We start from the raw sequence: 21,864 nt of genomic DNA on the forward strand, positions 1-21,864 counted from the left end.
ATTGCTTCGTAAGAAGCTACCATTTTTCCCAGGACTCGCGTGCAATGATGCACCGCTACCTATTTTGGTTTCAGGAGGTCTCTGACTAGAGATGACAACTCCTTGGCTTTCTCCTCCGGGAGAAACACTATTTCTGGTTTATGTCCAGAACCATCCCCAGGAACAGTAGACGTGTCATAGGAACCAGCTGTGACTTTGGACTGTTTAGAATCCACCTATGCTGTTGTAGCACTTTCCCAAATAGTGCTACCCCGACTACCAACTGCTCCTTGGACCTCGCCCTTATAACGAGATTGTCCAATTACAGGATAATTACAACTCCCTTTTTTTGAAGGAGTATCATCATTTCGGCCATTACCTTGATAAAACACCCTCGGTGCCATGTACAGTCCAAACGGCAGTGTCTGGACTTGGTAATGGTAATCCTGTACCACAAATCTGAGGTACTCCTGGCGAGGATGGTAAATGGGGACATGCAGGTAAGCATCCTTGATGTCCCGGGATACCATGTAATCCCCCTCGTCCAGGCTTGCAATAACCGCCCTGAGCGATTCCATCTTGAACTTGAATTTTTTTATGTTCAAGGATTTTAAATATAAAATGGGTCACACCGAACCATGCGGTTTCGGTACCCCAACCCGTGTGGAATAGTAACCCCCTCCTTGTTGAAGTAGGGGCACCTTGAGTATTACCTGCTGGGAATACCGCTTATTAATTGCCTCTAGCACAGCCTCCCTGCTTGAGGGAGTTGTCAGCAAGGCATATTTTAGGAAAACGGCTGGGGGGAGACATCTCTAATTCCAGCTTGTACCCCTGAAATACTACTTGGAAGAAACAGGGATCCACCTGTGAGCGAGCCCACTAATTGCTGAAATTTTTGAGGCGGCCCCCCACCGTACCTGGCTACACCTGTGGAGCACCCGCGTCATGGTGTGTACTCACAGGAGGCGGGGGAAGAATCTTGATTCTGGGAACAGGCTGACTGGTGCAGCTTTTTCCCTCTACCCTTGTCTCTGTACAGAAAGGAAGCGCCATTTGACCCGCTTGCTCTTCTGAAGCCGAAAGGACTGTACCTTTTTCTGTGAGGAAACCTGAGGTAAAATTATTTCTTCCCAGCAGTTGCTGTGGATACGAGGTCCCAGAGACCATCCCCAAATAATTCCTCACTCTTATAAGGCTCTCTATGCGCTTTTTAAGTCAGCATCACCTGTCCAGTGACAGGTCTCTAATACCCTCCTGACAGAATGGACATTACATTTATTTTGGATGCCAGCCGGCAAAATATCCCTCAGTGCATCCCCCATATATAAGACAACGTCTTTAATATGTTTTTATGTTTGCCAACTATTATCCCTGTTTGACAGGGTCACCAACCACGCTGCAGCAGCATTATCTGCAGGTCTCAGTCTAGTACCTGAGTGTGTAAATACAGACTTCAGGATAGCCTCCTGTTTTTTTTTTTTTTTGTTTTTTTTTATCAACAGGTACCTATTAAAGTGGCCGTATCCTAAGACGGCAGTGCCACCTTTTTTGACAAACGTGTGAGCGCCTTATCCACCCTAGGGGATATCTCCCAGCGTAACTTATCCTCCTGGCGGGAAAGGGTACGCCATCAGTAACTTTTTATAAATTACCAGTTTCTTAACGGGGGAACCCACGCTTTTCACACACTTCATTTATTCATCTGATGGGGGAACAAAACACTGCCTGTTTTTTCTCCCCAAACCTAAAACCCATTTATAGAGGTTAAAGTCAGAAATGTATAACACATTTTTTATTGCCGGGATCAAGTCACGGATTGGATTGTGTATATGTCTCCACCTTGTCGACACTGGAGTCAGACTCCGTGTCGACATCTGTGTCTGCCATCTGAGAGAGCGGGCGTTTTTGAGCCCCTGATGGCCTTTGAGACGCCTGGGCAGGCGCGGGCTGCGAAGCCGGCTGTCCCACAGCTGTTACGTCATCCACCCTTTTATGTAAGGAGTTGACACTGTCGGTTAATACCTTTTACCTCTCTATCCACTCTGGTGTCGGCCCCACAGGGGGCGACATCACATATATCGGCCTCTGTTCCGGCACCATATAAGCCTCCTCATTCAACATGTCGACACAGCCGTACCGACATACCGCAGACACACAGGGAATGCTCTAAACGAGGACAGGACCCACAAAAGCCCTTTGGGGGGACAGAGTGAGAGTATGCCAGCACACACCAGAGCGCTATATACTGCAGGGACTAACTGAGTTATGTCCCCTATAGCTTTATATCTATATATATATAATGTATACTGCGCCTAAATTTAGTGCCCCCTCTCTCTTTTTTTAACCCTTGTAGACTGCAGGGGAGAGCCAGGGAGCTTCCCTCCAACGGAGCTGTGAGGGAAAATGGCGCCAGTGTGCTGAGGAGATAGGCTCCGCCCCTTTTTCGCGGCCTATTCTCCCGTTTTTTATGGACTTCTGGCAGGGGTATTTACCTCATATATAGCCCCTGGGGCTATATATTGAGGTATTTTTGCCAGCCAAGGTGTTTTTATTGCTGCCTCAGGGCGCCCCCCCCCCAGCGCCCTGCACCCTCAGTGACCGGAGTATGAAGTGTGTGAGAGGAGCAATGGCGCACAGCTGCAGTGCTGTGCGCTACCTTGGTGAAGACTGAGTCTTCATGCCGCCGATTTTCCGGACCATCTTCTTGCTTCTGGCTCTGTAAGGGGGACGGCGGCGCGGCTCCGGGACCGAACATCAAGGCTGGGCCTGCGGTCGATCCCTCTGGAGCTAATGGTGTCCAGTAGCCTAAGAAGCCCAATCCGGCTGCAAGCAGGCGAGTTCGCTTCTTCTCCCCTTAGTCCCTCGCTGCAGTGAGCCTGTTGCCAGCAGGTCTCACTGAAAAGAACAAATTCTAAGACTATAACTTTCTAAGAGCTCAGGAGAGCCCCTAGTGTGCATCCAACCTCGGCCGGGCACGAAATCTAACTGAGGCTTGGAGGAGGGTCATAGTGGGAGGAGCCAGTGCACACCAGGTAGTCTAAGATCTTTCTAGAGTGCCCAGCCTCCTTCGGAGCCCGCTATTCCCCATGGTCCTTACGGAGTTCCCAGCATCCACTAGGACGTTAGAGAAATTATAGATTGGTTGCTATGGGCAACATCACCACTTTTACATTTTAGAAGCTTTAGTAAATATACCCCTCAGTCACATACAATATACAAGTGTCATGTCAAATTAATCAGCACAGTCTCCTCATGCGTATTGCATTGCGACTAAGCTGCATTGTCGGCACAGAAAAAAAGAAAGAAAGACAGATGTTAGCACAGTTGCATGGGGCATGGCGGCTCACTCACGTCAGGCATCTCGTGCTGCATGGTGTATTGAAGCTAGAAGTCTGAGGATGCACCTGTAGGTGGATACCAATAATATAGTAAACATACCACTTGTTCTATTACCATTTAATTTTATGAATACAATCTGAGTGGTTGGGGCACATGTAATAAGGTCCGAGTTGACAGAGGTGCAGGACTTTGGGCGAGAATGGCCATAATTTTAAAGTGGCAATCATTCCAAGGCAAAACAAACCTGGTTTTGCCTTGTAAATGATTGGCACTTTAAAAATATGTGCATTCTTGCCCGAACTTCTGCACCTCTGGCAACTATGACCCCATTACATTTACCCCCTTATGTCAATTTCCACTTAAGTCCATCCAATTTCAATGCACCTGGATATACAGATGGAAGGGGGCTGGTGTTTGTATACATCAGGTTAGAAGGAACAGCATACAGAAAATTTCAAGGAATCTGGCCAAAGAGCAGAGAGGATAGTTATCGTGAACACCACTCAATACTACAGTTTAAGTTAAGAGTAGTAATTCTTTAAGTTCTTTCCGCTTTAATCCACCTGTACATACTTTATATCTCCGTAAGAGACACCACACACGAGAGAGGAACTTTTCTGACCCAGGATCATCTGTGCAGCTGAGGCGATAGAGCTGGAACTGAAGAGGATTGGAAGACAAATTAGTAAATACTTCCCTGTAACAGTGACATTATAAGTGCAGGACTGTTTCATCCCACTATGTAATCAAGAATTAGAATAGGATCAAGGGAACCGTAGTTAGCTGAGAAGAGGTATTCAACAGTCCACAACTATCAATTAAATCAATGTCCCCACTGAATGACCCAAAATGTAACTTTTTATCCTATGATTCAGGCTCCCAAGATCAGATAGACTGAATGAATTAGTATGTAGGGAACACTGTGCATGAAATATTATCCATCTAAATTGAATTTGTGTGTATTGCCACCATGTACTTGAACTACCTTTAAACCTGGTTTCTGTACAATACTACAAAAAGTCTCTCCTAACTCCCTGGAGCTCTCACATATTAAGACCACTCCATAGACAAAGAATAAGATGGAGATGTTTTCCTAGCAAGGAAAAGTGTCTGCTCACCAATTTGCTGAAGTAACTCTGGTTGACTCTTACGGACTCCCCTTTGTATCGCACACACACCATATTGCCATCCTGCTGCACGTCCAGTCCCCCCTGGAGGGGCAATGCCGGCATGGTCAGCCGTATAGGGTGACAGAACACATTCTTCTCTGGGGAAGGAGCAAATGCCACTGGCTCTATAAAACAAAGGTGGCAAACAATTAATACCTACAAATGTAACTCATTAAAGACTGGAAGATAAATAATGTAAACACATGAAAGACTAACTACACTTAAACTGAAAATTGTATTATGGTATAATACCATAATGAAAACCCATGCCCAAAATATTACATGTCGTTGGTGTATAAGATATAACTGGTGTAAAAATGATCAGGTTCTATGCTTCTGCCAACATGGGGCCAAGTGTAACAGCCTCCTATATGGCAAAGTGAAAAACTTTCAGTGATTTTGCCACTGAACTTAAAGTAGCAAGTTTTTTAACCACTTAACTGATGATTTATTTAGCCGAAAATCGCTCCGAAATTGTCAGGGTTTTTTTATGAGTGAGTTAGGTGAAGAACATGACTTTAACCCTATCCCAAATTATTTTAGTTAAAATAAACGGGGGAAAAAACCAACAGGATTTTTATACCTACCGGTAAATCCTTTTCTCCTAGTCCGTAGAGGATGCTGGGGTCCACTTTAGTACCATGGGGTATAGACTGTTCCGCAGGTGCCATGGGCACTTTAAGAGTGTGAACTGGCTCCTCCCTCTATGCCCCTCCTCCAGACCTCAGTATAGGAACTGTGCCCAGGGAGACGGACAATTCGAAAAAAGGATTTACTTTTAAGTTAATGGTGAGATTCACACGAGCTCACACTTCAACCATGCCGCACAACATGGCATACAACATAACACATGCCAACGAGCATGACCATTGCAGCAACGTGCTGAAACAATTGAACACAACACCTGTGTAAACTATAACAAAATAACTACTGCAGGTAAAGTACGCACTGCGTTGGGTGCCCAGCATCCTCTACGGACTAGGAGAAAAGGATTTACCGGTAGGTATAAAAATCCTGTTTTCCCATATGTCCTAGAGGATGCTGGGGTCCACTTTAGTACCATGGGGTTATACCAAAGCTCCAGTACGGGCGGGAGAGTGTGGATGACCCTGCAGAACCGATTGACCAAACTTTAGGTCATCAGCGGCCAAGGTGTCAAACTTGTAAAACTTAGCAAACGTGTTTGTCCCTGACAGAGTAGCTGCTCGGCAAAGCTGTAATGCCGAGACCCCCCGGGCAGCCGCCCAGGATGAGCCCACCTTTCTTGTAGAATGGGCGGTCACCGAATTCGGTATTGGTAATCCTGCCGTGGAATGAGCGTGCTGAATCGTACCTCTGATCCAGCGTGCAATCGTCTGCTTAGAAGCAAGACACCCAATCTTGTTGGGAACATACAGGACAAACAGTGCCTCTGTTTTCCGTATCCGAGCCGTTCTTGCGACATAAATTCTCAAAGCTCTGACCACATCCAGAGACTTTGAAGCAGCGAAGGTGTCAGTAGCCACTGGCATCACAATAGGTTGGTTTACATGGAAAGAAGAAACCACCTTTGGAAGAAATTGTTGACTAGTTCTTAATTCTGCCCTATCTTCATGGAAGATCAAGTAAGGGTTCTTGTGAGACAAGACCCCTAACTCAGACACCCGTCTTGCGGATGCCAAGGCCAACAGCATGACCACTTTCCAAGTGAGAAACTTTAACTCCACCTCCTGGAGAGGTTCAAACCAATCTGATTGAAGGAACTGCAAAACCACGTTAAGGTCCCATGGTGCCGTAGGGAGGCACAAAAGGAGGTTGGATATGCAGAACCCCCTTCACGAACGTCTGAACTTCCGGAAGGGAGGCCAATTGTTTCTGAAAGAAAACGGACAAAGCCGAAATTTGGACCTTGATTGAACCCAATCTTAAGCCAGCATCCACACCCGCCTGAAGAAAATGGAGAAAACGTCCTAACAGAAAATCTTCCGTTGGAGCCTTCTTGGTTTCACACCAAGACACATATTTTCTCCAAATACGGTGGTAATGTCTAGACCAGGGGTGGCCAACCAGTCAGTGACAAAGAGCCAAAAAACCTTGTTAGGTACGTCAAAGAGCCGGCATCGAGCCGATGGCGCGCATGCAAATATGAAATGTGGCCTTGTGCCTGCTAGACCACACCCCTGGAATAAAATACATTGAAAAAGCCAGAACAACATAAAATACATTTTTTAAAGCCAGATCTATTGAAAAAGCCACTTTTGCAAAAAATAATTGAAAAAGCCAGATTCACATAATAAACTTCAGCTCCCCCATGTGTCGCTCCAGCCAACACCCTCCTGTCACTCCAGCCAGCTCCCCCGTGTCACTCCAGCGAGCTCTCCCATGTGTCACTACTGCCAAAACCCTGCTGTGTCACTCCAGCCAGGTCTCCCATGTGTCACTACTGCCAAAACCCTGCTGTGTCACTCCAGCCAGCTCCATGTCTCACTCCAGCCAGCTCCCCCATGTGTCACTTCTGCTAGCACCCGCCTAAGTCACTCCTGCCAGCTCCCCCGTGTCACTCCCGCAAGCTCTCCCGTGTGTCACTCCAGCCAGCTCCCCCGTGTCACTCCTGCAAGCTCTCCCATGTGTCACTCCAGCCAGCTCCCCCTTGTCACTCCTGCTAGCTCTCCTATGTGTCACTCCAGCCAGCTCCCCCGTGTCACTCCTGCTAGCTCTCCCATGTGTCACTCCAGCCAACACCCTCCTGTCACTCCAGCCAGCTCTTCCATGTGTCACTCCTGCTAGCACCCTATGTCACTCCAGCCAGCTCCCCGTGTCACTCCAGCCAGCTCTCCCATGTGTCACTCCTGCTAGCACCCTCCTATGTCACTCCAGCCAGCTCCCCCATGTGTTACTCCTGCTACCACCCTCCTATGTCACTCCAGCCAGCTCTTCCATGTGTCACTCCTGCTAGCACCCTCCTATGTCACTCCAGCCAGCTCCCTCATGTGTCACTCCTGCTACCACCCTCCTGTCACTCCAGCCAGCTCTCCCATCTGTCACTCCTGCTACCACCCTCCTATGTCACTCCAGCCATATGTCCCATGTGTCACTACTTACAGCACCCTCCCACGTCACTCCTGCCAGGACCCTCCTGTGTCTCTCCAGCCAGCTCTGCCATGTGTCACTCTAGCCCACCCCCATGTATCACTACAGCCCCCCATCAACTCGTGCCACTGCAGCAGTCCCTAATGTGTCCTCTGTTTGCTTGTGGGTGTCTCACCTCTAGTATCTGACTCCTTCAGTTTTCAGTCCCTGTAGTGCTGCTGCGTGTCTGGCTGGAGTGCAGCGGTTTCTGTATCTGTTGTGGTCACATGATTTAGAGTGTTGGGAGCCACATTTGAATAAAGAAAGAGCCACATGCGGCTCAAAAGCCACAGGTTGGCCACCGCTGGTCTAGACGTTACTCCTTTCCTGGCCTGAATAAGAGTGGGAATGACTTCTTTGGGAATACCCTTTCTGGCTAGGGTCCGGCGCTCAACAGCCATGCCGTCAAACGTAGCCGCGGTAAGTCTTGATACACGCACGGCCCCTGCCGTAGCAGGTCCTCTCGAAGAGGAAGAGGCCGAGGATCTTCTATGAGTAACTCCTGAAGATCTGGATACCAAGCCCTCCTTGGCCAGTCTGGGACAATGAGGATCGCCCGAACCCCTGTTCTTCTTATGATCTTGAGAATTTTTGGAATTAGTGGAAGTGGAGGGAACACGTACACTGACCGAAAATACCCACTGGGTCACTAGCGCATCCACCGTTATTGCTTGTGGGTCCCTCGACCTGGAACAATATCTCTGAAGCTTCTTGTTGAGACGAGATGCCATCATGTCTACTTGAGGAACACCCCAATGACTTGTCACCTCTGCGAAGACTTCTTAGTGGAGGCCCCATTCTCCTTTGTGGAGATCGTGTCTGCTGAGGAAGTCCGCTTCCCAGCTGTCCACTCCCGGAATGAAAATTGCCGACAGAGCTCTTGCATGCCTTTCTGCCCAGAGGAGAATCTTTGTCACCTCTGCCATTGCCGCTCTGCTTTTCGTTCCGCCTTGACGGTTTATGTACGCCATCAAGAGATCGTCCAGGTAAGGAATTATATTGACTCCTTGCAGTCGAAGGAGGACCATCATCTCTGCCATCACCTTGGTAAACACCCTCGGTGCCGTGGATAGCCCGAACGGCAACGTCTGAAATTGGTAATGACAATCCTGCACTGCGAATCTCAGATAAGCTTGATGCGGAGGATAGGAACATGTAAGTAGGCATCTTTTATGTCCACTGACACCATGTAGTCTTTTCCCTCCAGACTGGAAATCACTGCCCTCAGAGATTCCATCTTGAATTTGAACATTTGCAGGTAGACATTCAGTGTTTTCAGATTTAGAATCGGTCTGACAGAGCCATCCAGCTTCTGAACTACGAAAAGGCTTGAATAAAACCCTTCTCCTTGTTGCGACAAGGGAACCAGGACAATCACTTGATCTTGACACAATTTTTGTATTGCTGCCGATACCACCTCCCTGTCTGGGACAGAAGCTGGTATGGCCGATTTGAAAAATCGGCATGGGGGAATGTCGTGAAACTCCAGCTTGTACCCGTGGGACACTATTTGTAAGACCCACAGGTCCAGGCCAGATTGAATCCAAATCTGACTGAAGAGATTCAGACGTGCCTCCACCTGAGCGGACTCCCGCAAGGGAGCCCCAGCATCATGCTGAAGATTTGGCAGAAGCAGAAGTTGATTTCTGCTCCTGTGATCCTGGAGACGCTGTGGACTTTTTACCTTTTCCCCTTCCTTTACCGGCAAAGAAAGGGGAACCTTTAACCTTTTTGTATTTATTGGGCCGAAAGGACTGCATCTGAGAGTGATGTGTCTTTTTCGCCGGCGCAGGAGCATTAGACAAAAATGTCAACTTACCTGCGGTAGCCGCAAAAACTAAGGCATCCAGCCCATCTCCAAACAAGGCCTCTCCTTTATACGGGAGAGTCTCCATATTCCTTTTGGAATCTGCGTCTGCGTTCCATTGGCGAATCCACAACGCCCTATGTGCTGAAATTGCCATCATAGCGGCTCTTGATCCTATGAGACCAATATCTTTCATGGCTTCCAGCTTGTACGCAGCAGCGTCTTTGATATGACCTAACGTTAGGAGTATCTCGTCTCTATCTAGCGTGTCAATGTCTGATGACAAGTTTTCTGACCACTTTTCAATAGCACTACTCACCCACGCACAGGCAATGGTAGGCCTGAGTAGTATCCCATTGGTCACATAAATAGATTTCAACGTAGTGTCTAACTTGCGGTCTGCCGGCTCCTTTAGTGAAGCCGTCCCAGGCGAAGGGAGAATCACCTTTTTTGTGACAGGGCACTGTCTAAAATGGGGGGTGATTCCCACCTTTTCCTGTCCTCTGCAGGAAAAGGGTAAGCTGCCTGAATTCTTTTGGGAATCTGAAATTTCTTTTCAGGGTTTGACCAGACTCCCTCAAAGAGACTGTTCAGTTCATGAGATGGAGGGAAAGTTACATTAGTTTTCTTTTCTTTATTAAAGTAAGCCTTCTCCTGTGATAAAGGAGGGGGCTCCGTAACTTCTAATACCTCCTTTATAGCAACAATCATGTATTAAATGTTTTTTGCTAACTTTGGATCTATTCCCCTGGAATCACTAGTGTTGACACAGGAATCAGAGTCCGTGCCGGTATCAGTTTGTACTACTTGTGCAAATGACCTTTTTTTGTGAACCAGAGGTGTCCCCTGTGGATGAAAAAGCAGAACTATTAAAAATCACGTCTTCCGCGGATTTTCTCCACTTTTCTGCATGAGACTCAGACTTATCCAATCTCTTACTAATATGATTCACACTATTACGTAATTCTTTCACCCATTCAGGCTCGTGGTGCGACGGCAGCGCCACCACATTACAACTCTGTGTCCCTAAAATGGCTCCCTCAGGGGAAGAGCTCCCTGCCTCAGACATGTCACACACGTGCACAATCACACCACAGACACTCCGGGGCTTATTGGAGACAGACCCACAGTAAAATCTGTCAGAAGGACACAGAAAGGAATTGCCAGCTCACAACTCAGCGCCCAGGAAAAAAATCCGTGTAATGTATTTTATACACAGAGACCTTAAGCGCTTATATATTGCCAATAATATGACTGAGCACCCAAAAATTACACTCCCCCCACCCCCCTTTCTCCCTGATACTTGATTCAGAAGTGGAGAGGAGGATCAGCGTGCCTTCCCCTGCTATAGCTTGGAGAAAATAGCGCTGAGAAGTGTGCTGGCTGCCTGAGGAGGAAGCCCCGCCCCCTGTAATGGCGCGTTTACCCTCAGATAAAAATAACTAATCTTTATACTGGCGGGGGTGTAGGACTGTGCCACAACATCTTATGCTACCTTTTGCCAGTGAGAGTAGGTTTCATGCTGCCCAGGGCGCCGCCCCCCCCCCCCCGCTGCGCTCTGTGTTACGGATAGCATGCTCGCGCAGCGTTCCCGCTCGCTGCACGGTACCTTAAGCCATCACGATGACCGGAGGTCCCTCTCTGCAGAACTCCGGTAACACCAGTCTTCTGACTTCTGGCTCTGTTAGGGGGGTGACGGCATGCTATGGGAGTGAGCGCATAGCCGCAGCTAGTGTTCCGTACCCTTCTCTCCTTTGGTTGATGTATGCCATCAATGTGGTACTCTGACTGAATTTTTGGATTTATTTTTTATGAAATTGCCTGCCAAATGGAACTGTTTTATTATTAATAATTGTTTTATTTAAATAATGACATAGGGCCTGATTCAGAAGTGGATGTAATGACTGGGGAAGGTAACGGGGGAGTGGTGAATAAAACACAGACATACTGCAACTGTCATGATCCTAGGCACGGCGATTCCCCAGATACGCCAATCTGTGAAACCTTGCCACGTGACACTGTTACTGGATACCTAAGCGCGTGCGTTAATTTCAACAATGTCACTGCCACCAGCCAAAGTACAAATGTTTAGGGTATGACCCAAGGCAAACTTATGGCTTTTGTCTGCACCCAGAATTATTAATATTTTGGTAACGCCTCTTTCAGAGAGTTGGGTTGGATACACAACACAAAAAGCAGAGCTAAAATGAGATTATTTAATTTAAGTATAACACTTCAAAGCTTATGTTACAGAGAAATAAAGTTACAAGATATAATGATAAAAAGTCAAAGTCACATGAGTAAAGACAGTTTCAAGAAAAATAAAAATAGGGAGATAAAACCCACCGATCCTAACACATGCAGAGTGGAACGATGGGATGAAGTGAAGCCTCTTCAGATATTATCGGGACATTATAGAGCCAGGATGCTTCTCCTGACTCGCTTCTTTGATAATGACAACTTGCAGTCTGTGCTTCTCCTATTTAAAACTCAGGCTGCCCCTTCAGCCCCCCTCCATATGGAGAGTTTGTTTTAACCCTTCCAAATCAGAGTTAATTGTGTAAGCTCAACTGCGACATGCGGTCTCTTGGTCATATACACAGGAGAAGGCTAATTACTTTTCCCATTCCTTTTGAAGCTGGGCAATCAGATTTATCAATCATACTAAGACACCATTATAGCTAGCTGAGAAAAGTTTTTATCACCTTCCCTAGCCAGCATGTCTTTTCTGGTCTCTCTGGTGACCCCCTGGCGTCAGTAAACAACCTGTTGGGAGATACACAAGCCAGTGCAGAAAACACATTTCAGGCCTGACCTGCATTAACTTTAAGATCTCAGTTCTGATAAGGGTCTCATCAAACCCTCCTTTGAAGCTCTGTGTCTGTAACGAGATACTAGCCATGCCAGTACTATTCTTCTATTTGTCCTGAGAAGACGTTTACAACAAAATACAATAGATCAAATACAGTACTACTTAATATAGTTTTTATGGATACAGAGAGGAAGGGGATACAATATGCTCCCCTGAAGCCTTCTCTGCTTGACTTATCACAGCTTGGCTACCCTGACACATAGCAGAGTTCCTGCTGTGAAGGGGCTGTTGGAATGACCTTTTCACACAGGATTTATACATAACCACACAAAGGCATTTGCAGAGATTGATCAATACAATATTATTTGTAGTTATGCACATTCTGGCGTCAGAATGGCGTTCAATCATGACAGCAACCATTTCAGGAACGTGTCACAGCCAGCAATTGTGTCTTCGGACGCAGATGTACTGGCTCCAGCTGCTTAGTTGTGATGAACATTCTGATAAGATAAGAAGGTGTGACTGATGTTTGTCTGATGGTACATAGGCGTTTCTGTACAAAAAATGGAAGATGCAACATTTGCATAGCGACGCAATTAGCATCCAACTCTGAATCAGGCCCATAGTACACAACTCTGTACATTGAAGAGAACAGGATATGACCCAAACAAATTATATATAATAAAACAGATTATACGTTCATTGCACTAGGAATGAGTGCCTGGAGCTATTCCATTAGCCGCATCGTGCCCGGCACTTAAGTCAGTAGATGCAGGTTACCACGCCTAAAGAATGCCATTTAGTTGCAGTTAATGGCATTCTCCAACCTAAGTGCCGAGTGTAACTCTGCTAGAACAGGCGGTAGGCCTGCAACTCACATCGTGGCACTAGTTTTGTTGGCATCTGCTCACACCTCAGGAGGGTGCAAGCAGAAATCCTCTACTCACAAGTTTAGAGCGCAGCTAATTGAATAGCTTTGGGCACTCATTCCCTGAGCTATTCAATAGCGCGTTTAGTTGACTCCCCCTTCCCCTTTATATTCAAAGAGATGAGAGGAATAGACATAGGGTAGTGATGTAACAGTTTTATCACCTAACAATAAATAAGAATTTACTTACCGATAATTCTATTTCTCGTAGTCCGTAGTGGATGCTGGGGACTCCGTAAGGACCATGGGGAATAGCGGCTCCGCAGGAGACTGGGCACATCTAAAGAAAGCTTTAGGACTAACTGGTGTGCACTGGCTCCTCCCCCTATGACCCTCCTCCAAGCCTCAGTTAGGATACTGTGCCCGGACGAGCGTACACAATAAGGAAGGATTTTGAATCCCGGGTAAGACTCATACCAGCCACACCAATCACACCGTATAACTTGTGATCTGAACCCAGTTAACAGTATGACAACAGAGGAGCCTCTGAAAAGATGGCTCCCAACAATAATAACCCGATTTTTGTAACAATAACTATGTACAAGTATTGCAGACAATCCGCACTTGGGATGGGCGCCCAGCATCCACTACGGACTATGAGAAATAGAATTATCGGTAAGTAAATTCTTATTTTCTCTAACGTCCTAAGTGGATGCTGGGGACTCCGTAAGGACCATGGGGATTATACCAAAGCTCCCAAACGGGCGGGAGAGTGCGGATGACTCTGCAGCACCGAATGAGAGAACTCCAGGTCCTCCTCAGCCAGGGTATCAAATTTGTAGAATTTAGCAAACGTGTTTGCCCCTGACCAAGTAGCTGCTCGGCAAAGTTGTAAAGCCGAGATCCCTCGGGCAGCCGCCCAAGATGAGCCCACTTTCCTTGTGGAAGGGGCATTTACAGATTTTAGCTGTGGCAGGCCTGCCACAGAATGTGCAAGCTGAATTGTACTACAAATCCAACGAGCAATAGTCTGCTTAGAAACAGGAGCACCCAGCATGTTGGGTGCATACAGGATAAACAGCGAGTCAGATTTCCTGACTCCAGCCGTCCTGGAACATATTTTCAGGGCCCTGACAACATCCAGCAACTTGGATTCCTCCAATTCCCTAGTAGCTGCAGGCACCACAAAAGGTTGGTTCAGGTGAAACCGCTGGAACCACCTTAGGGAGAAACTGAGGACGAGTCCTCAATTCCGCCCTGTCCGAATGGAAAATCAGATAAGGGCTTTTACAGGATAAAGCCGCCAATCCTGACACGCGCCTGGCCTAGGCCAGGGCCAACAGCATGACCACTTTCCATGTGAGATATTTTAACTCCACAGATTTAAGTGGTTCAAACCAATGTGACTTTTGGAACCCAAACTACATTGAGATCCCAAATTGCCACTGGAGGCACAAAAGGAGGCTGTATATGCAGTACCCCTTTTACAAACGTCTAAACTTCAGGGACTGAAGCTAGTTCTTTTTTGGAAGAAAATTGACAGGGCCGAAATCTGAACCTTAATGGACCCCAATTTCAGGCCCATAGACACTCCTGTTTGCAGGAAATGTAGGAATCGACCCAGTTGAATTTCCTCCGTCGGGCCTTACTGGCCTCGCACTACGCAACATATTTTCGCCAATTGCGGTGATAATGTTTTTGCGGTTACATCCTTCCTGGCTTTTGATCAGGATAGGGATGACTTCATCCGGAATGCCTTTTTTTCCTTCAGGATCCGGTGTTCCAACGCCATGCCGTCAAACGCAGCCGCGGTAAGTCTTGGAACAGACAGGGTCCTTGCTGGAGAAGGTCCCTTCTTAGAGGTAGAGGCCACGGATCCTCCGTGAGCCTCTCTTGAAGTTCCGGTTACCAAGTCCTTTTTGGCCCATCCGGAGCCACGAATATAGTGCTTACTCCTCTCCATCTTATCAATCTCAGTACCTTGGGTATGAGAGGCAGATGAGGGAACACATATACTGACTGGTACACCCACGGTGTTACCAGAGCGTCTACAACTATTGCCTGAGGGTCTCTTGACCTGGCGCAATACCTGTCGAGTTTTTTAATCATGTGGACGACTTCTGGGTGAAGTCCCCACTCTCCCGGGTGGAGGTCGTGCTGAGGAAGTCTGCTTCCCAGTTGTCCACTCCCGGAATGAATACTGTTGACAGTGCTATTACATGATTTTCCGCCCAGCGGAGAATCCTTGCAGCTTCTGCCATTGCCCTCCTGCTTCTTGTGGCACCCTGCCTGTTTACGTGGGTGACTGCCGTAATGTTGTCCGACTGGATCAACACCGGCTGACCTTGAAGCAGAGGTCTTGTTAAGCTTAGAGCATTGTAAATGGCCCTTAGCTTCAGGATATTTATGTGAAGTGATGTCTCCAGGCTTGACCATAAGCCCTGGATATTCCTTCCCTGTGTGACTGCTCCCCAGCCTCGCAGGCTGGCATCCGTGGTCACCAGGACCCAGTCCTGAATGCCGAATCTGCGGCCCTCTAGAAGATGAGCACTCTGCAACCACCACAGGAGGGATACCCTTGTCCCTGGTGACAGGGTTATCCGCTGATGCATCTGAAGATGCGACCCGGACCATTTGTCCAGTAGGTTCCACTGGAAAGTCTTGCGTGGAATCTGCCGAATGGGATTGCTTCGTAGGAAGCCACCATTTTTACCCAGAACCCTTGTGCATTGATGCACTGAGACTTGGTTCGGTTTTAGGAGGTTCCTGACTAGCTCGGATAACTCCCTGGCTTTCTCCTCCGGGAGAAACACCTTCTTTCTGGACTGTGTCCAGGATCATCCCTAGGAACAGAAGACAAGTCGTCGGAACCAGCTGCGAATTTGGAATATTGAGAATCCAATCGTGCTGCCGCAACACTACCTGAGATAGTGCTACACCGATCTCCAGCTGTTCCCTGGATCTTACCCTTATCAGGGAATCGTCCAAGTAAAGGATAACTAAAATTCCCTTCCTTCGAAGGAATATCATCATTTCGGTCATTACTTCAGTAAAGACCCGGGGTGCCGTGGCCCATCCCTACGGCAGCGTCTGAACTGATAGTGACAGTTCTGTACCATAACCTGAGGTACCCTTGGTGAGAAGGGTAAATTTTGACATGAAGGTAAGCATCCTTGATGTCCCGAGACATCATGTAGTCCCCTTCTTCCAGGTTTGCAATCACTGCTCTGAGTGACTCAATTTTGAATTTGAACCTTTGTATGTAAGAGTTCAAAGATTTTAGATTTTAAAATCGGTCTCACCGAGCCGTCTGGCTTCGGTACCACAATAGTGTGGAATAATACCCCGTTCCCTGTTGCAGGAGGGGTACCTTAATTATCACCTGCTGGGAATACAGCTTGTGAATGGCTTCCAAAACTGCCTCCCTGTCAGCGGGAGACGTCGGTAAAACAGACTTTTGGAAACGGCGAGGGGAATACGTCTCGAATTCCAATTTGTACCCCTGAAAATATTACCTGAAGGATCCAGGGGTCTACTTGCGAGTGAGCCCACTGCGCACTGAAATTCATTGAGAACGGGCCCCCACCGTGCCTGAACTTGTAAAGCCCCAGCGTCATACTGAGGGCTTGGCAGAGGCAGAAAAGGGTTTCTGTTCCTGGGAACTGGCTAATCTCTGCAGCCATTTTCCTCTCCCTCTGTCACGTGCAGAAAAGAGGAACCCTTTTGTCCGCTTGCCGACCAGGACTGCGCCTGATAATACGGCGTCTTATTTTGAGAGGCGACCAGGGGTACATCCCCTTTTTTTGTAAGGCAATACTTCCAAATGCCGTTTGGAATCTGCATCACCTGACCATTTTACTGGTAGAATTGGACAACGCACCTATACTTGATGCCAGTCGGCAAATATTCCGCTGTGCATCATGCATATATAGAAATGCATCTTTTAATTGCTCTATAGGCAATAATATACTGTCCAGTCAGGGAATCCGACCACGCCAACCCAGCACTGCACATCCAGGCTGAGGCGATTGCTGGTCGCAGTATAACACCAGTATGTGTGTAAATACATTTTAGGATACCCTCCTGCTTTCTATCAGCAGGATCCTTAAGGGCGGCCATCTCAGGAGAGGATAGAGCCCTTGTTCTTACAAGCGTGTGAGCGCCTTATCCCCCCTAGGGGGTGTTTCCCAACGCACCCTAACCTCTGGCGGGAAAAGGTATACTTTTAGAAATTATCAATTGTTATCGGGGGGAAACCCACGCATCATCACACACCTCATTTTATTTCTCAGATTCAGGAAAACTACAGGAAGTTTTTCCTCACCAAACATAATACCCCTTTTTTTTGGTGGTATTCATATTATCAGAAAAGTGTAAACATTTTCCATTGCCTCAATCATGCAATGTGTGGTCTATTGGAAATCACGGTTGTCTCTTCACCGTCGACACAGGAGTCCGTATCCGTGTCGGAGTCTGTATCTGAGGTAACGGGCGCTTTAGAGCCCCTGTATGAGACGTCTGGACATGCACAAGCTGAGTAGCCGGCTGTCTCATGTCAACCACTGTCTTTAATACAAAGTTGACACTGTCACGCAATTTCAACAGTACATCCACTCAGGTGTCGACCCCCTAGGGGGTGACAACACTATTACAGACACTCTACTCCGTCTCCACATCATTTTTCTCCTCATACATGTCGACACAAACGTACCGACACACAGCACACACACAGGGAATGCTCTGATAGAGGACAGGACCCCACTAGCCCTTTGGGGAGACAGAGGGAGAGTTTGCCAGCACACACCAGAGCGCTATATATATACAGGGATAACCTTATATAAGTGTTTTTCCCTTTATAGCTGCTGTATTGTTTATACTGCGCCTAATTTGTGCCCCCCTCTCTTTTTTAACCCCTTTCTGTAGTGTAGTGACTGCAGGGGAGAGCCAGGGAGCTTCCCTCCAACTGAGCTGTGAGGGAAAATGGCGCCAGTGTGCTGAGGAGATAGGCTCCGCCCCTTTCTCGGCGTCCTTATCATCCGTTTTTCTGTATGTTTTGGCAGGGGTTAAATGCATCCATATAGCCCAGGAGTTATATGTGATGCATTTATTTTAGCCATATAAGGTTTTTATCGATTTATTGCGTCTCAGGGCGCTGCCCCCCCAGCGCCCTGCACCCTCAGTGACCGGAGTGTGAAGTGTGCTGAGAGCAATGGCGCACAGCTGCGGTGCTGTGCGCTACCTTATCTGAAGACAGGATCGTCTTCTGCCGCCGATTTTCCGGACCTCTTCGCTCTTCTGGCTCTGTAAGGGGGCCGGCGGCGCGGCTCCGGGACCCATCCAGGCTGAACCTGTGATCGTCCCTCTGGAGCTAATGTCCAGTAGCCAAGAAGCCCAATCCACTCTGCACGCAGGTGAGTTCGCTTCTTCTCCCCTTAGTCCCTCGATGCAGTGAGCCTGTTGCCAGCAGGTCTCACTGAAAATAATAAACCTAAACTAAAACTTTCACAAAGAGCTCAGGAGAGCCCCTAGTGTGCACCCTTCTCGTCGGGCACAGAAATCTAACTGAGGCTTGGAGGAGGGTCATAGGGGGAGGAGCCAGTGCACACCAGTTAGTCCTAAAGCTTTCTTTAGATGTGCCCAGTCTCCTGCGGAGCCGCTATTCCCCATGGTCCTTACGGAGTCCCCAGCATCCACTTAGGACGTTAGAGAAATAAATAGTAAAGCAATCATTGGCGACTGGCAATTCTGTACAGCCACTGGTGGTATACTATAGCTGCAGAAGATAGAGATATGAAACATGAACCAGTAATTGTACAAATCTTTAAACTTCTGGCAGCCATCCTTGTCATTCCAATTTAACAAAACTGATCAGTATGTTCTCTGCAGGAAATAGAGCCATGACAGTTGTTGCCCATGTTCAGTGGAATCTGCTAGCACCAAAAATGGGTCAGCAGAGATCACTGATGGAGGAATAGAGATAGCAATAGTAATGACAGTTAAACTTACTGGGTCCAGCAGCTAAACGGAGATTGTTCTTTGCAGATAAACAACTATGTCCTTGGTGTGATGACATTCTTTGGCACCACAGAAATAATATCACACTGCTGTCACAAATTTTAATGTTTTAGATTTGTGGGAAGATGATTACTGTATGTGGGAGGTTAAGCACAGAACTGAACTAAAGTGCAGCCATTTCCAACTGCTGTCTGCATGCAAATGCATAAGTGTGCAGATCCCCCCAAAAATTGACATGCCCTAGACAAGAGCGACCCCTGCTGGTAGCAGGGTGAAAAGGCTTATAGCACCTGGTATTCACATGAGGTGGTCTCCTAGGTTCTAACCAGGTCATAGACTTCCAATATCAAATATGAGTAGGTGTGTTTAGGGTGGTTTAGCTAAAGGCAGTGATAAGTGTTTCACTTGGTCCTTTTTGTCACCAGTCTGGATCTACCCTCCCCCACCCCAGCTGCTCACTGCTTTCAATTCGGCTACATTCTTTTAAAGAACATATTTAATCTGTCATATTTACTGGTGCATCACCTTGAAACAATAACATATGTCCTTACAGATTTTGGATGCATATGCAGATGAAAAAAGCAGTGATCCCTGAAAGCGTAGTTACAGTGCAAAAAGCTGTAACGCAATCAACATTTCCCTGGAAAACCTTTTTAAGAGAGAGGTTTATTTTATCTTCTAACTTTTTAGGTTGTATGCCTTAATCTGTCCTTGTAGACTGTGGTATGTAGGCCAAACATTCCTCTAGTGTAGAGCATAAAATGTTAAGTGGAATATATGGATGTCAAAAGCGGAGGCATACTGGCAGAGCACTTTGCCGACAAAACCTAATGCAGCATAATGGAGATTTATAGGGTAAGAACAGGTGCACAAACCACCAGCGAGGGCTCTTACACACCAACAATTATTTAACATCTGAGCCTGCAGTTACTGTGGTCTGGTGTGTGACTCGGCCTTACACCGGCTTTCTATAACAGAATTAGCAAGTATTATGTTTACAGGATTATTGTATTTACCGTATTTGCCGGCGTATAAGACGACCCCCCAACATTTCCACTCAAAACATAGAGTTTGTTATTTACTCGCCATATAAGACTACCCCTGCCGTCTCCCTGTCACTAGCAGCTGTCTGGTCCGCCCTTGAATCCATATTATGGATACCTGTAGTACCAGTATTAACCCACCACATAAAGTTGTAAGCCCCCCTCACCTGCAGCTTCCCTGCAGTGCTGCCGCTGTCCCCCCTGCCTAAGCCGCTGTCCCCCCCTCCCTTCTTATGCATACCTTGATACTCCAAATCTCTTATACTGTAAGAGACATGTCAGTGCTGCCGCTGTCCGCTGTCCTCCCTGCCTAACCGCCTGTCACTGCTGAATGTCGGCTCCTGCTCAGTGACATGAGCCGGGTGCTGCACTGTAACAATACGTGCAGCACCTGGCTCCTGTCCCTGTGTAGGAGCCGGACTTCACACAGCTTCACCCGCCGGCAGCGCCGTACACTCACCGTACACTCACACAGGTGAGATAGAGGCACTTCACGGGGGAAGTGGGGGGGGGGGGCAGCCAACATCATCTTCTTAACCCCCTGGATTGCTGAAAACGGGGGTCCGCCCGTGAGGCCACGCCCCCTTATGCTAGGCCACGCCCCTGTTTCACGACTTCCCGCACCGGGTGTATAAGACGACTTCCCGCCCGGCGTATAAGACGACCCCCGGCGTATAAGACGACCCCCCGCTTGGAGGCATGTTTTTCAGGGGGAAAAAGTCGTCTTATACGCCGGCAAATACGGTACCTATTTTACTGTATGTCTATTTGTCACCGTATGATATTGACTCTGCTTAGAAGTATCTGTGAGTCTATTTCATTTACATCAGTTTTATTTCCAGCACACAAGTGTGCATTTAAAAAAAAAAAAATCATTTGTTTTAGGTGCTTATTAATACTTATTTTAAGACTAATTAACTAGAATATAATAAGTTAAACAGGGGTCCAGCATTTCACCTGATCCTGCAAGTCCCCCATGGTCCCCAGCAATCCTCACCCCACTGCGTTGACAAACAATATGTGCTGATAAGAACACCACTAAATATCGGCAGACATTGGGAGAACAGTCATATTGGGTTGAGAGCCGCACCTCAACTAAGTAATAGTTTGATTGAATGCTTTACTTATGGAATATTTTTTTGCATAAAAAGGAGATTTATGTTCTTACCTGTTAAATCCTTTTCTTCAAATCCATAGGGTACACAGGGATGACCCTGGGAATAGATGGTGAGCTGGAGTCTGGGCACCAAACGGTTAAGTTTTGTTTCTCAGCAGCCCAGACTCCCTTTCTCTATACCCCATCCCCAGCCTCCAGGACTAGTTATCAGGTAACAACATAAATCTCCTTTTCTTATTCAGCCATAGGGGACACAGGAATGACACTGGGATGTCCCAAAGCTGTCCCCCTAAGAGAGGGGGATGCTCTGGAACTGCACTGGGAGCCCTTCACCCGAAGGCCACATCCGCGGAGGCGAAGGTGTAAAAAGAATAGAACTTGATGACAGTATGTGGTCAGAGGACTAAGCTGTTCCGCAGAGATGCCACATCTCACTGCCCAAGAAGTTCCCACTGACCACCACAGCAGGGGTAAGAAGGTCTGCCAAAGAATACGCTTGACAGATAGTCAAACTGAGCCATGTGGCCAGCTTAGTAGCCGACTAGCCCTATTTATGAAAGTTATACAGGACAAAGAGAGAATCCGTTTTACAAAAATCCCTTGT

The 21,864-nt window shown here is 47.3% G+C and overlaps 1 protein-coding gene across 7 annotated transcripts in view; it reads right to left on the minus strand.

The window, feature by feature from the left end:
* Window positions 1-21,864, minus strand: part of PCIF1 (phosphorylated CTD interacting factor 1) — a 216,138-nt gene that overhangs the window by 64,149 nt on the left and 130,125 nt on the right. For all 7 annotated transcript variants that reach the window (XM_063960476.1, XM_063960475.1, XM_063960472.1 and 4 more), the window contains exons 11-12: window positions 4,440-4,615; window positions 3,895-3,981 (exon numbers count right to left, since the gene is read on the minus strand). In XM_063960476.1, coding sequence (XP_063816546.1) covers window positions 3,895-3,981; window positions 4,440-4,615 — 263 coding nt within the window. The remainder of the gene's footprint in view (window positions 1-3,894; window positions 3,982-4,439; window positions 4,616-21,864) is intronic.

This window comes from Pseudophryne corroboree, chromosome 3 (assembly GCF_028390025.1).
Source record: "Pseudophryne corroboree isolate aPseCor3 chromosome 3, aPseCor3.hap2, whole genome shotgun sequence".
Taxonomy (NCBI): Eukaryota; Metazoa; Chordata; class Amphibia; order Anura; family Myobatrachidae; genus Pseudophryne; species Pseudophryne corroboree.